This window comes from Lagopus leucura, unplaced genomic scaffold (genome assembly GCF_019238085.1).
Source record: "Lagopus leucura isolate 7727_CA_CO unplaced genomic scaffold, USGS_WTPT01 Super-Scaffold_100001, whole genome shotgun sequence".
NCBI lineage: Eukaryota > Metazoa > Chordata > Aves > Galliformes > Phasianidae > Lagopus > Lagopus leucura.
In genome coordinates, this window is record NW_024962262.1 from 86,157,359 (window position 1) to 86,174,356 (window position 16,998).

Here is a 16,998-nt window from a genome sequence, read left to right on the forward strand (position 1 = left end):
GAAAAATTTTAATAAAAATAGATCTAAAATAGCTGAAGGGCAATGATTCCCAATCCAATTGCTTTTATACATCCTTGTTCTTCCTATAGCTTTACCTCTGAATAATATTTTCATTTTAATTGCATCAGCAGTTTTGCATTGTTCTTCTAAGTAAAGCTTTCATAACTCAGGCTAGCCATGAATAACTTTATTTCTCAAATGGAAAAATCAAAACCTGGACCATATTAACTGTATAATATGTTCACTGTTCCTCAAGGGAAATAAAAATACTGCCCCCGACTGTAGTATCGGGTCATGCTAAATACACCTTCTCATGGTTAGTGAGAGGCAGTTGTTCATCTTGGAGGAAGAAAGTAAAAGAGTGACTTTAGCCTATAGAGTTCAGTTCGAACTGTGAAGGAATGGACGTGAACTTTTTAGGCACCACACCAGAAGTCTTCTCAGCCAAATCTACTTTTTTTTCTGGGAGCACAGAAACTACAAGCACTGCTGAAAGGGAAGCAAGTAAAGCATCCATCTCTGAACAACTGTGAGAACACCTGTAAACTGAGTGATTTCAGTCCTGATAAGGCACGCTGAGTTGCAAAAGGAGCCACACAAGAATGAGACTGAATCTTCTTGGATGTAGGCAGATAAAGCCACTTCAAGTGAAATAGGTTTAACTTGCTGATAAAACCCATCCAATGTGATCATAAAACAGTTCCTTCAAGTATCAACATTGTAAGTAGATTTTATTCTACACTGCAAGAAGATTATTATTAATTTTTTTTTAATGGGTATGTCTTTATTACTTTGCTGGGCTTAAATCAGCTTTTAGTATCAATTATTTAACAAAAGCTAGTGGAGGGTTAGAGCAGGTGCTGAAGAAAATGACTTATCTGATTAAAACTGAGTAATACAGAGGTGCCAAATTGCTGGAGAGTATTTACCACAGCATAGTCAGTGATACAGTATCAATCAGGGAAACAGCAGAGAAATCTACAGTTATGACTTACTGAAGGGAAAACACTAAGTCTCTGCTAGGCACCTATAACATGGATTTACAAGCAGAAAATGAAATGCAAACTACCCACATAAGCTGGATTTTATTCAATCATGCCTTCTGTCTATTTACCTACTTTTTGTTTAAGCACATTAATCTTTCATCTTCATATTCATTCTGCAACTTGAAGCGGTGTTTCTTTTGAATGATGATTTCATTAGGATTTGTTCTGCCAGATAGCAATGCCTCTAGAGTTATGTACTACATTAATTTTGACAGATCTTTTACCTTGTTTTTATTTTTATTTCACAAGAATTATGGAAAAAGGTCCACATGTAAGAAGATTGGGAGTGCAGGAGGATGATAATTTTAGAAGCAGGAATAAGTGAGACACAAAAATTACAACACTGTTTGCCTGAGCTTGCAGGTGGCATTGTAAGCACCAAAGCCATTCCCATAAAAAAGAGTGGGGACAGAGAAAATTTCCAAAGGGCCAGCCACCAGAAAACTGCATCTTCCATTGATACGGGCAATTTGACGATGATGTGCCTCTTACACATCAGAGACAAACCTGGTAAACGTTAATTCAAGCCAAACTGAACTATTAACTAAGCAGATAGCTTTTCACTTATGTCTTTCGTACATTCTTGTGCATATGATAGGAAAAACCTCTTTTAAAACAATATTCAATCTTACCAAAAGCATGTCCAGAACTGAAGGATACAATGCAACTTTCAGTACTTCATTTTTAAGACTACTTGCACTAACAATTAAAAAAATGTCTCGTCTAAACACTAAACGCAAGCCGTGCTTCCCGAGATCCAGACAGGAGCGCTTCTAGGCAGCGTCCATTTACTATTTGCCAGCAAAAAAATGCTTTCTCGCACTTCTGCCCGAAGCGTTTCAAGCGTCCGCGCAGCGCTACCCCGGGCGTACGGGAAAGTCAGAGCCCCCGAACGGCTGCAAGAGCCGCGCCTCGACCTAACCGGAGACAGAAAAGAACAGCGCCCCCCTTCGGCAGCTCCGGAGCCGCGGCGAGGACACGAGCGCTCTAGGACACGAGACGGGTAGACTGTCCGCTATTCTCGAGGCTTCTAGCTTAGGTTTCATCATTAGGAAAAATTTATTTGCTGTGAGAGTAGTCAAATCCTAGAACAGGCTTCCTAGTGAGATAGTAGATCCCCATTTTGCCTGCCAGTAATTAAGTGGCATTTGGACAGTGCTCTCAATAACACGCTTGAAAGGTCAGGCAGTTGGACTAGATGATCTTTGAAGGTCCCTTCCAACTGAACTTTTCTGTTGTATTTTCATGAACTTCTTCCAGTTTAGATGAAAGCTGAACCTTTCAAACAAAGTTCACAAAAGACAAGTCTTATATTATTTGGAGTAAAAAAGAGACTATATTTTGAATTCAAAGAGCGCTGAATAAATCACAGGTTGGAGGAATAATTAGTGCTAATTATATTTTGCATTATTCTTCTGGGTGTTCAGCTTCTTTGGAAAAGTCTTATAGAGCTTCCTCTTTCTAATTGGAGTGCCAGCTTGAATCTGTCCAACGGATGAGCCCAAACTTTCAAATAAAACTGTTATTCTTGCAGATATGTGACATCTTATGAGGCCTCACATTTGAAAAATAAATAAACAAATGAATTAGAAGAAAACATACCAGCTACCACACTTAAGATACACAACTGCAATAGAAAGGTACTAATGACAGCTTGTGTTAACCTGTTCAATTTGCATTTTGTATTAGTTACATTGAGCATCACCAACAACATGGTGTTCATCAGGAGTTGAAAACCTTGGTTTCGTATTTTTTTTCTTCTTTTCCCTTTCCTCATTTCTCCCACAGCACTTTCATTCAGTGTAAATATTCACAGAGTAGATCATGCTGTGTTACATGCTGCTACACCACCAGATAGTTTAAGCTGCCTAAAGTATGTTTAGGTAAGGCTGAAGAACAACCTTGTCACCTGTAGGGCAGGGACATGTATCATATTTCTGTGATAGCTTAGACTGGACTCCCATTCCATTTTTATAATTTTCAGGTAAGCCCTTGCTGCCTTCAGGAGCTCATAGAAGAGTCAGCATTTTCAAAATTCCCTTCAGTGCAAGCTCTAGGTGTTCCTTATGACTATACTCATTCCTACAGTTATATTAAGTTACTCTCTCCATTAAAAAAATATATATATATATATTAGGACAGAAAAATCATAAATCATTTAGTCAGAAGAAAGCTATACAATAAAAACTCGATTTATTTTTTGTGGTGTAGGCTTCTCTCATTTAAAAGGGAGATGGAAGGTGATGTGCTCAGTACAAAAACACCGCCCTCAAAAAAGGCAGAAACATTCACACTGCCCAACTGTGAAGAAACACTCACTGTTCAAAAGTGAAAATGAATGAGATCCTACAAGCATCTCTGCTCCAGCAAAGAAATTCTAACAGTTCAGTTAAAGCAGTTTGTTTCCAGATAGGGACCCCTTTGACCTTGCCAACAGAGGCCCCCTCTAAAATAGTCTGAGGAAAAAGGTGACAGGGAGCAGAAGGAGCATTTCAACATGTTTCTCAACCCTTTTAAGCTTTCACTATCATCATCTGCTGTCAACAGTCTCTGTCTTCTCAGACAGTCTTGGCTACCTGGTGAAAGCAGCAGTTCAGCTAGATTCAGCTGTTAAAAAAAATATATATATATATATGCTTTACACTCCAGTATCAAGAACACTGGAAAGATCTTCATACAGAAAAAGATTGGATCTTATGATGAAATTTTAAGTCATTACCTATGATATAGTAGTTCCAGTTTGAAATAGGAACTAGAGATAATGGAATATTTAAAAGTTTGTTGAAAACATGTAGAGCTTTTGTCTTGCCTAATGGTAGCCAGTATTGGCTAGGCTCAAATTTTAGGCTGTGCTAAATACTGATTAATATAGTTTCATCTGTGCTTGCTAAAAATGTTGATTTTGTTCTAAGCACATAATTGTGCTAAAACAATAAGCATATGGAAATTCACTGCTCCTTGCAACTCTAGGTTCCCAACCTCTGCATAATTCCCAGATGACCAGCAGATTTACCTAAATGAATAGGACTGTGCAGACGTTACTCTGTGACATGATGTTAAAATCCTCTCACCATGTTCCAACACAGACCAGTCAGCAACTATAGACAGTTCCTCTTAGCAGAAATTTTTCATGATGGATTGGTTTTCTAGAGGCTAGCATTAATATTTATATCAGTGGGGCAGAGGTAAGGGATAAGCTGATTGACTTTTCACTATAGTCACATGAAAACACTGGGGTAAAGTCGTTAGCACACAAAGGTGCAGATCTGTGAACTGGTGATAAATGAATGAAAGAGTCCAAGATGAGAGAGAAAAGCCAATGAGAAACATAAAGCAAACTGGTGAGAAAGGGCTCAGCTAAATCCTGACTGTTTCAAAACCTTCCAGGCAGTCAAAGGGTGATGTAAGGAGATGGTAAGCATGAAAGCTGAGGGGTCTTGTGTGTGATAGTGATAGAATTTATGATGCATCAAATACTTGCAATGAAAATAGGTAGAGATCTGTGTCCTACAGCATTCAGAATCAGAAGTATTCCACTTCTAAGATCCCTCAGTATTGTGAGGTTAGAGGAGATGGCAGCTTTGATTTGAAGGGATAGCAGAGCTTCAGCCTGTTTCTCTTCTTGTATGAAAAAAAGCTGCATTAAAGTAAAGTTAATTAACTGAACTGTTGTCAAAGAATATGCGAGTCCATGTTAATGACAGTTTAGATTCTTAACTAAACCAAAATACTCTTGCACAAAATAAACATGCACATATCTGTACAGATCGTTTTAAATCATTTCTCCAGGATCAAAATAGACTTCTCCTATTTGAAAAGACTGGAGGTTTTAAGTAAAGTCATTGCAAGCCTGTAACAAGTAGCTGTGCTGTTAAGGCTCCATAATATGGCAGAAAAGAATATCCTGCTAAATATAAGTGCAGGGTGGAGGAATACTGATTGAATGATCCTCTAGAAGGAAGAAATTTGCAGAACTTCATTGGAAAATTTTAGAAAAGTTAGAAATGTTCAAAAATTAAAAACAAATTACCTGGAGAGAGATTTTTTTTAACTGCTTCATTACCAGGGCTGATATTCGATGTCACAGGCTTGACACCTTTAAGAGGAGGGGAGAAATAGTTGCATACAAGCTGCATCTTATCACATTCCATGGTAGATAACCGAAATATGTCAGATGCAACTGAGTACTTAGGATATGAAGCTAGAGATGTGAACAGAAAATACCAAATAAGTTTTAAAAGAGCTACTCCTTTCACTTAAAGCCCCCAACCTCAGTCCAGATGGAAAAAAAAAAAAAAGAAAAAAAAAAAGTTTTTAAAAAAGAAGAAGCTTCGAACTTTGTACTCAACATAGCATTTCTTTGAAAAAAAAAACAAGGAGGGGGCACTAAATTGATGCAGGTCTACAAATTGCTGCATTAAGTCTGTAATACACAGCCCACGTAAAACAACATAAGAGTAATGCAAAAACATGCATTAGAGATAAAGAAGAATATTAGACCCATCTCTCCTCCCATGAAAGGATGAGCTGAGAGCTGCTGATGGGTGAGAGCTGCTAGCAAAGCCAGCACTTCACTATCTGTGGGTGAACATTTCAGTCCTTTGTTGCATTCTCTTTATTATAAAGCCCACTGAGAACTTAAAGCTGCTTTTCTGAAGGAGCTGTTGTGTAACTGTGACATCTGGGGATTTCAGTCGCTGCCCTTTTTGAACTGGTTATGGAACACATTAAACCCAGAAGGCTCCACTTCAGCTGTTTACAAATCTTCCCCACTGTACTCCAGCATCCTAGCTTTGTCAACAGGAGTAAGTTCAGCACGGAGCTCCAGGCTCAAGCCTGTCTTTCTCAGATACGAATTACCATGGACTGCAGTAGGAAGGAACCCATGTTTAAAATGCAGCATATTATAAAGCATCTGAAGGAACCAAGACTGTTCTTTTGAAAAGTTTATTCTGCTACTCCACCTTTGGATCCACCCAAACAAGCTACTGTGCATATGAAAAAGCTTTGTGATTTCACATATATGTGAAGATAAAGCTACACAGGCCTTTAGCTGTATTACTGCTATAATTTGTATGTATGCTTGGAGTCATCTATGATGCTTTCTTCTGTTTGTTCTTTGTTATTATGATAGTCAAGTGTCATGCAGTAGGTCCATATGTGCTTGTCAACAGCATAACTAAAAAACCCATATAAATAATTCAAAACAAATAATTCTTTCTTTCTGTTCAATGCTTGTAAACACTTTTTTTTTTTTTTTTTTTTTTTAATTTGCTGTACAAAATAATAATGGCTTCATCAATGTATCTCCTCCTCACCCCACAAAAAACTGACAACTCAGTGCCAAAAGCAGATCTCAAAAATTCCCATGGAGGGAACATTGCCACAACACACTGTTGTATTTGACCAGACTGTAGAGAATCAGAAAACACCTAGATAATTTCATGAAAGAAGAATCCAGCAGGTTGCCATGAAACTCAAGGACATGACTTCTTGAACAGAATGTCTCTGAGCTGCAAATCACTGTAAGCTTGAGAAAAGTGTCAGGAAAGTATTATCATAGGTGTTCTCTTTTTTATGATCTTCCTTAAGCATGAAGGCCATCGTTGAAAAGAAGGGACTGAGTGAGACCCAAGATTGTCTGTACCTTTGATGTGACCTACTGCTGTCTTCCTGCAACACAGAAAATATTATCGCTTTGCTTATTGCATGGTTTGTGCAGCCACCTGCTGTAATAAAATATCTAAGTATTGGCAGATTTTGTTTATGGTAAATATAGCCTTTCAACAAAAACTCAAGAAAGCTTGTTTATCTTGTGTAACAATGGTATTCTGAGCTGATTCATCAAGGGGATTGTGGAGGCAGACATTACGGGTAGGTTCAAAACCTTGTTTCATATTTACATGAGCAACAGGTCCACAAATGGATGCAAAGAGAATAGATAGGAAGGTACCCACAAGTATCTTTCATCCACAGATATTGAATCTAGAGTAGTAGGAAGGGAATACAGAGCACGAAGTGGACAGGTTTTGTGTGCTCTTCTGTGAATGTTTAGTATATTGTGATTTTTGGCTGGCTGTAAGAGTTCACCAAACAAAATGAATAACCATATAGCATAATGCAAACAGTCAGCGACTACAGAGAAGGAAGTGCATGTAAAAACTGATGACATTATTCTTTACTAGTCTTTGCACAATAACAAGTTTTTTTGGGGAAAAAAAATTCTTTCATATTACTAAAAAAATAATATGTGTGAATGGCTGCCAACATACAGTCATCTCATTAGCTAAGGTTTAAACTAGTGGTGAAACAGGAAATATGCAGAAATGAGGATGTGGATAAAACTGTGCTTTGCATGATAATGATAGACCCTGGACCTGAGAGTTTACCTTCCCTGAATAAAAATGGTCTACTGCTTTCTAAGTAACTCCACTCAAATTGACTTTAATTTAAGTAAGTCAGGTGCTGACAGTTGTGTAGGTACAGAAGCATGGATTTCAGCACATATTAATGGCCTGGATATTTACCAAGTCTCTCTGGAAACTATAGTATATTCTGTTCAGTTGCAGCTATTTTCTTAGAAAGGACCCAAGCAGCTAGTTTAAAGCCAATTTGGGAAAAGCTGCATAAGAAATAGTAACACTGTGAAAGTAAGAAAGTCCCACTGTGAGTGACATTTGGCACTGCTCTACTCATTACTGCTGTGGTTGCTGGGAATGAGAACATTCGGGGAAACAAATACAGAGCCAAATAAAACTGTCAGACAAAAGACTTGGGACCTACAAGCAACCAAACCTGCAACACATTTAAGAACAGGCCCTGGAAAATATCGAGCTTACATACAGATATAAGGATGTCTGTAGTTTCCATCAATGTTCAAAAGGTTCTGCTTAGCTAACCAGCTCACCTGCTGGACTTGACTTTGATTTCACTTTCATCCATGTGAAACAACAGCTTTTTATCAGGACAAAGTCAGAGCAAAGTCAGAATCAGGTAGTTCTTACAGCAGTACCTACATGCTGATGGGATGTTATGAAACCAGAATACCATTCCATAAAGGTACACAGCATATCTGCCTGCATTAAAAAAATGCTCTACAATAAGCTAACCATTGATAAAAGCCTCTAAGACGGTGCTGTTTTTATCTATATAAATATTACTAAGAAAAAAAAACAACCCTGATAGCTAGATTCTTCAATGATGTAAAGTATGTACAGGCTGCTGTGCTTTTTTTACCTGAGCACTAATGGCAATTTCAGAAAAGGAATTCAGGCAAAGCGGTACATAATAGGAGATCAATTGTAAGAGGACTAAGTCATGTTAAAAGTCAAACAAGTACTAACATTGGCAGAAAAATTACCAGCCAGCTGGTTATGCTTTTACATAAATTAGCTGATACATATGTTTCACGAAAACATAAAAGTTACCAAAGGATTTGGGGGAAGAAGTAGCATTTAAATCCTCAAAATCAAAGTCTATTGTGTTATCGCTCTCAGTTTTACAGAATCCAAGAAATCTGAAGAAACTTCTGAACAAGTCAACCAGAGCATTGATTGCAGATTCAAGATTAATTCAGGAATCTTGCCTTGTTGGAGTGTGTGTGACTTTCTTACTTGATGACAGTGACATGGGTTGTTTATTTTTGAGGAAGGGAATTCAAGAGCCTGTACCTTGCCTGATTTAAACTGTACAGCATGCTATATTTTGATACAGATGGTGATAACCTAATAAAGAAAACCTAATCATAAGAAAATATTCCTTTAAAAGAAGGAAAGTTCTCCAAACTAGGACAGTGAAGTCAGACAATAGAATATTATCCAAATGCAGCTTTGCTGCTAGTTACCTATAGCAGAAACAAGTGTTGGATTCAGTCTATCTTTAATAAATAAGACTGCTTTTATTTTTGACTATGGGAAATCCCTTAAATTTCCCGTAGTTATTTTGCAGCTGATTTTTCCTACCCACAAGAATTCAGCTGTCCTTTGGGAACACAATAACACAAGTGCCTTTTTATATGGGAAAAAGTATGAAGTAACCAATGCCTCTCACATACAGCCCTCTATGGTCTAGCTTTTGCAAACACAGGGCCACTTAGGGCCTTCAGTGGCTTCATTTCTGAAATATGTCCAGGCCTACCACAAAGAACTAGCAAATCTTGTTTAACTATGGATATATTCAGTTTGGGTAATACTTCTATAAGCCTGTGGAATATGTCTGGCTTATGACTGAAGCAATGAACCCTGTCATATGCACAGCAGTTCTGGTGCCAGCTTGCTCCCTGCCTATGTAATGAGCACAAGAAAAACAGCTGGGAAGGGGCTATCTCACCTAACATTCCCCCAGCCTGAGCTCTCCTGCAGCATGTGTCCTGTACACACTTGTATCTCTAATGCTCCCAAGTCCTAATATGTGTCTAATGCTGACCTGCCATGCTTTTGCTGTTTGGTCAACCAGCACATTTCCAATTCTGTCCAAGCAGCTAACTGTAATTCAGGGTTCACAATTACTCTCTCCATAGGTTCCACACACAGGAGATCTCCATTCAAGCATAGCTTTTTCCTGCTGATTTGCTCTGCCCTAAAGAACAGCACCACAAAGTTTCATAGGAATACTCAAAAAGCTGTCCATCTGCTGACTATAGCTGTGCTTATTGCTGTGTGGACTAAGGTGCTCAGAAGTCAACTCTGCAGTGCTTCACTGCCAGGAGACCTCACGTTCCCCACGTTTATTTCATTCAGATTACAAAGTCTGCATTATAAAAGTCAAAAAGAACCTAAACCCTCAGTTAAAGACCCTGAAGCCATATTCCAAGTCTCTTCCAACCAAAGTGAGAATTCAGTCAATCCAAAGATAATATGTTTACTAATGAGTTTAAAATTTACAGAAGTGACCTAGACAGATTTTTTTTCCTCCTCCCAACACCTTCCCTGTTCGGATTGGGAAATGAGGACTTCTATTGCTGTAGATTATCTGGTGTCCAATTATCAAAGGGAAACTTGCAAGAAAAGGGCTATATGAAGTAGATACAGAGAAGATAAAGAAGATGAGGGAAAATAACTTATGAAGGTTTCTTAGAAATATACTGGAACCCCGAATTTTCTCTGCTGAGTTTATTTTTGGAGAAACAGTGAGAGCCTCTGAGCAATAAGAAACCTTGTTCAGTGAAGCCATAGATCCCATTTCGCACATCAGCGTCATACAGCTCATAAAGTCACTTTTGAGCCATTCAAGTCATTGTTTGCCACAGTAATTCAAGCACTTATTTGTAATACTTCTTATTCATTGAGTCTGCCTTTATACTTCGCAAATAAAAAGCCTCTATTTCACTTAAATGAAAACGGATGGGTAGGAATTGCTTGAGAAATTTCAGAGAGCCAAAACAGGTTCTGTGACTGCTTAAAAGCAGTTTGCTGTGTGAGTGGTGATGGAAAGCACTCAGTCAGGGGCAACAGGAGTCGTGATGGAAAGCAACTCTCAGAGGTCTGTGAGAGGGTGGAGACCTGCAGGATGCCAGGCTGCATTACAGGGAGGTAGATGATTTTGTCAACTGTCATCGGCTATGTAATATCAGTTGTGATAGTTGTATGAGTATTAATAAGAAGGTCTGTAAGTGCTTACAGGAAAGTATGGTTCTGAATATTAACCAGCCAATAAATCATGCCAAATACAGACTAGGTAGTTGATCTAATCATAAAAACAATTTATGAAATGGAAGTATAGCATATGCTATATACATAATGAAATTATGTATATATTAAACCACTTGGCCCACTGATTCATAGTATGTCATATATTAGAAAAAAAAACAAAACATTTTTTTCATCTAATTCTAGCATAGTGAAACTTTACAGGTAAAGTGATTATTGCTTCATTGATAGTTTTAATTGAGAAATAATTTGCCCAAAATTGACAGGCCTTAAGGGCAAAAGAGAAACCAAACCCACAGAGAAAGGGAACAAAAAAAAAGGAAAAATGCTAAGTTAGAAGATATAATTTCACTGGACAGGGATATACAGCTCTAATTTGTCCATATAAAACTGTAAAATTTACACTTATGTTGTACCACTGATAGCTTAACTCTTCCACAGTGATGGGAAGAGATATTGCTCTCTTGGAAAGCAGTCCCATGAGGCATGATGATAGCAAGAGACTGGGCTCACCATTTTTTTAGGTCACATTACATTAACTGATATGAGTAATTCAGTTACACTACAAAAAAAGAGGAAAACTGGTGGCCTTTTTGAGGTCAGGTCTTGACAGTAATTACTGAGAATTATTTCCAACTTTAAATGAAAGTGCTTAAATTAGTTTACAAGAAATAGATTGTTCTTTTTCCAAAAATAGGATTCCGTAAATCATCACAGGTAGCAAAGTCAGTAGAGTCCAAGAATAAAGTGTAAACAGACTTCATCTGCATAAAGGCAGAGGATCCAGCCCCATATACATCAAGGAAGCACATAGAGACCTGTTCCAGTTGTGTATTCTGTGTTTCTATGGGCAGAGAAAGTCACTGTTTGAAGCTCATGTTTAATAAAGCTTCTGCAATTAGAAAATGCAGAAGTTTTCTCTGTAATGTTAGAAATTAAATGCAGTAACAGTGAAGCCAAAGTTTCCAGCGCATAATTTTTGTGTTTGAGCTTTAAGTATCTGGATAACATTTTGAACATGTAACTATTGTTTCCAGCAATCATCCATGAAGATTGCTTAGTGAAGCATCTAAACGTAAAGCTGTTTCTCTACAGTGCAGCATATTTTATCCTTTTCATGCTGAAAGATGAGCTCTATTACCTCCATAGGATATCTAGTAAAAGCAATATATAAATGCTAAAGAGAAGAGCACAGAATTTGTTTCCATAACTTAAGATGTTGACAGAATTCTTGACCTCAAAGGATATAGTTAATTATGAGTTGGGGGAAAGTTTTCTCCATTTTATTAGTCCTGCAAAATATACTAGCACAGGCTGAGCCCACAATAACCACAAATACATTAACTTCCTGATCAGAGGTGGCTTATATCCAAACTGCTCAATCCAGATGTGTCCATAAGATGTGCTGGAAGGACTCAGTGATGGCACCAGAGGGCTTAACTGTAGGAACAACGAACTGAATCTAAGGGACTGGAGTTTGAAACTGGTGAAATAAATATCTGTACTGCTCCTGCCCTGACATGAATTGCCCTTATGAAAGAAAGACCACTGCTGCCTATAGCCACTGAAGTGCAGTACAGAGGTCTCCAAACTAGCTTTAAAACAGGAGCTCAGGTGCTGTTTTGTCTCCATTACAACACAGGCTTCAGCATTTCAGCAGGGTGATTTAATCAGTAAGGGCTCTGTGCTATTCTCTATGTCATGTCGACATGCTTTAACTATTTCTCTTGAACTCAACCTCTACTATATTAATGGGTTTCACTGCTTGACATATTTTAATTGTATTCTATTGCCAAAGGCTTTCTAATACCTTGATGATGTTTTACTTAGAAACAGAAGTTGCTGGTTGCTGGAAGACTGAGATGTCAATCTGAATAATTGCATAGCTTAAGAAGATGATATCCAAACATATGCCTGAAAATTTCACATTCACAGTTGATAACCCCATAATTTCTATGAATAATCTAAAAACATAACAGAAAAAACCCTGTGGCTCTGATGCATCTATTTTTAAAGTTAGGTAATTAGCATACAGGCTTCCCAACACTATCAGCTATCTAGCAGCTAATACAAACGAATTAGAAGTTGATAAAGAATAAAAGAGCTTGAGGTGGTTGGACTCACCCAAACTGTCCTTAGTAGAACTATTTTGACAATAGAGATTTTTGTATTTGTCAAAGCACATTCAGTCTGAGGCACTGATAGTATTTCACGAAGTGACAATTTCAGAACATAAATTTTCCATTTATTTAAGGTAAAAAGTCCTCTGAAATAGTTCATAGGATTGACCCATGAACAGAGGTGCCAGCACAGTGCGGAAAACAGGGAAAAGGTCTGTGCCATGGAATTTGAAACGAGTTGGGAAATCCGGATGCTTAACATTGCCTACTACTACCTAATATTTTGTATAGGAAAATGATAGCCACATAATTACTCTATTCCTAGAGAAGGAACATATTCAAAAGAAAGATTTGGAGGGCAATATCTTTGGCTGGTTTGTATTTTTTTTTTTTTTTTTTTTTTTTCCAGTTTGGGAAGGAAAGTTTGAGTCTACAAGATTGCCATCTTAAATTGAAGTCTACAACAGAAAATAAACCATGAAAAAGTTATGTAGAAAATATTGTTTACTGATTAATGATGTAAGGGATCCTTTAATTTTCCCTTTCAGCCTTACTAGCACTATTGAAAAACACACTTTTCCCTCACATGTGAAGCTGTCACATCTGTGGAGCTGAGTAGCACTTCCATTAAGATCAAGATTTTATCCATCCCTGATGCAACTACTGTAATTCATGCAATACAGATGTTGTTCTCATTGAAGGCCATCTCATACAGTCATTATGCTTATATTAAATGTACAAATTTAACCTCAAAAGCCAAAGGAGTGCTGTATGGCAGAAATTTTGAAATTTTAGTAGTTAGAGAAGGTCTGTCATGATGCAATTTCAGTTTTCACCTCTCTTGATTGATAGTGAAAAAACTTACATGGAAACTTGGGAAGATAAATCCTCAGGTAGCAGAAAAGTGGAAGACTTGCTCAAGTCAGTAGTCTTATTAGTTAACAGCATTTAAGATTTGATTCAGGTTGTGTGTTGCTTAAAAGCTTCCTTATTTCTTGCTCATCAGTATTCACTGTTTGCAACATTACCATGCATCTCTAAAGACAATCTGGTAAGGCAGAAGCAATGAATTATGTCTGCATGAAAGAAACAAGCAACTGGAGCAAAGCAACCCTTAGACTATCAGATATCGCATTTTTCATGTAAACATTAAAAACGAGTGGAAATACATGTTGAAAACAACATTTTAAGTGGATAACTTGTTCTTCAGAAATAAAACGTTATCCTCTATCAGCGATTTTAATCAAAATGACTACATTTTAAGATTATTTAGATGATAGTGTGAATAAATGCACAAGAAAACAGATAACACAGCTGAAATTTTAAAAAGCGTGATTTGCTTAGTGAGAATGACAGTGTCAAAAGAGTGTAACAAACCATAATGTTAAATTTGACAAGATAATGTCAACAAATGTATGTGGAGCCTATTATTCTATATTCTGCTAAATAATACTTAGATGTGCATTTTTTCCAACATTCAGGCACCACTTTATACAGCTGTGTATTTTTCTATTTTGGCTATATATATACATACATATCTTCAATAATTCAAATTCTTTTTGAAAATAATTTAAAGGATATTCTTCAGTCTTGCTTTTTAAATAAATTTGTTGTTTTGCCCTGCTTAGAAATTAAGAATATTTTTCCTGCTACAAAACTTGTTATGCTTATTTGACCTTATTCCAGCAGTATTAATCCTCTTTCTGTTTTTTAAATATTTCAGCATCTCATTAGCAAATTAAAATTTTTGATGACTTTAAGCAGCTGTGATAACTACAGCATACATTTTCCTTCGTCCTTTTTAATTTGATCCATGAATTCATCTTTTTGAAAACAAATAAACAAAAACCATGAAACTAATACTAATGAAACTAATCCTGTACTCAATCACACAGCTATCCTGGTGAAGAGGGATTTCTTTAAAAAGCCAAGACAGTAAAAACCACGATTATTTCAGTTTACCAAATGATATTTACAATTACATTTGTAAATGGAAGCAGTGACAGTTTAAAAAAAATTAAATCATAGGCGAACTTCTCTGTTAAGCTAAAGGAGAAAACTTCACTGAAGCTTCTCTACATGTATCAGGTTGCACAAAAGGCCAATTATTATTGTCAAAGCTTGTCAATCCTTAGTCATTTGGTGGATTACATTCTGTTTCATATCAGGAGTGTTTAATATCAGTTGTGAAGTAGAGGACTTTCCTGGTTTGTCTTCTATGAAGAGGCAGTCAAATAGCTAGTTGGTAACAGAAACCTCATTGTTTTCAGAAGTTGTGTGAGAAGGTAAGCCAGCACTGACATATTGCTCTTTAAAAAGAAAAAAAAACAAATTCAATTTCTAAATGTTTTTCTCATAGTTTAGTTGATGAATTTGTTTTTCAAAACCAAAACAAGGGAATACAAGGTAAATAGTAAATAAAACTGTATTTTTCTTATATTTCAGCTAATTGCTAGCTCTACTGAATAATGGATTAACAACAGCAGCTATGCTAACTGAAAAGTGTTTGATCATTAAGGTCTGTTTATAGCAAGGAAGTTGACTATATTAGAAAAGGTATATGCATCAGACATATATCCTTATACAAAATTCTTCACAGTGTAACAGAAATAGAGTAGGAGGAAAAAAAAATGGTTAATCTGAAAAGAAAGATTTAATGCTGGAAATACACAACAGATTGCATATTGTACTAGCTAATCACCATTAAAAAAAAAAAATGCTATAATTATAAAAACCTCCATTGCACAGAGAATCTTCAATTTACAGAACTTTCCTAGTGAAAAATTGTTTTCTGTGTGTGACCAGGCCTTTTAATTCTGGTACTCTACTTATCATTCCTTCCAAAGTTATCAAAAAGGATAGGATATATGTATCCCATCTCCTGTTTTAATCTACTTCATACTTTAATCTATTTTTTATTTCTTCTCAGAGTAAATGGACTCCAGCAATGAGAATAACAGTTAGAGATATGCCAAGTAAAACTAAACTATTTTGTCATAGTTCCTTAACTTAGAGCTTCGTCCTTGATTGAAGGTGCAGAGCTGCATACTTTAAACCAAGGGTTTTCCCAGTCCTCTCCAATTCAGAGTCTATATTGGTGACATTTCCATGCAACAAACAATTCTAAAAATAAATACAGCTACACAATGGTGCACTTATTTCATGCCCCTTCCCTGGCTTACCAGGTCTGCTCCTTTCTGCAGGGTAGCCTGGTTACCACAGCAATGAAACCACCCTCATCGGCTGTTTTTCATGCCTCGTCTGCACCATCCCCTCTATGGCACGCCCCAAACACACTGAACATGGAAATTCTGTCTAGTTTACTCGTATTGTTAAAATTAACAATCTGGGGGCTAGAGGGATGTCAATTCAAGCCTCCTCTCTTGGATGTGTATCACTGATAGGACTTCTAGAGCCTGAACAAATAAATGCAATAAATGCCAACAATGTGTCGCCAAGTTACTTCACGTAACCATGGCAAAGTGTAGGCAGCTAAACGAAATTGGCATCATTTTGGATGGCTTAAAATAATCTTATTGACATTGGAGAGGCCAACTGACTGCCAAAGAGGGTTCAGACCAACTAATATTATTAGGAATTAGACACCAAGATGGGGTTGGTATTTCTGTTTGCGTTGGACCTTGTCAGAATATTTCTGGTTAATAAAGGAGGAAAATAAAAATGATGGTTGATTTTTTGGCATGACTCCTTTCCCTTTATCCCTCAGGATCTAAAGTTCCAGGAAGAAGACTGCAGCCAGAACTGTGGAACTAAAGTAAAGAGGACCCAGTACAGATCCCTCTGTAAACACAGTGCAATAGATGGCTTTCACTGGTGGCCTGTGGACATCCTGAACACTTATGTGTAACAAAGCCAGTGATACAATACACAAAAGGAAAATATTCCTGGGAAGATTTTGCTTGTTAAGGGCTATGACCGTTACAAAATGTAATGGCAAATTAAGAGCATAACATAAGAGCAAGTTCTTAATAAATGACTTCTTAATAATCTCATTAGCTCATTTGAGACATGATTTTCCTGTAGCATTAGGATTTTAGTAACAGTTTCTCCACAAAAGTAGAAAAACCTCACAAGAAGACATCCTTTTTTATTTTTCTCTTTACTGTTGCAACCTGATCAAAGATGTCAGAAAAGGCTATACTCCATCCTACATTACATTACACC

At 37.0% G+C, this 16,998-nt stretch overlaps 1 protein-coding gene across 1 annotated transcript in view; it reads left to right on the top strand.

The window, feature by feature from the left end:
* Positions 1–16,786, top strand: part of LOC122178245 — a 32,986-nt gene extending 16,200 nt beyond the window's left edge. Inside the window, exon 3 of the mRNA XM_042868310.1 lies at positions 16,541–16,786. Coding sequence (XP_042724244.1) covers positions 16,541–16,547 — 7 coding nt within the window. The 3' untranslated portion in view covers positions 16,548–16,786. The remainder of the gene's footprint in view (positions 1–16,540) is intronic.
* The last annotated feature ends 212 nt before the right edge of the window (positions 16,787–16,998 follow it).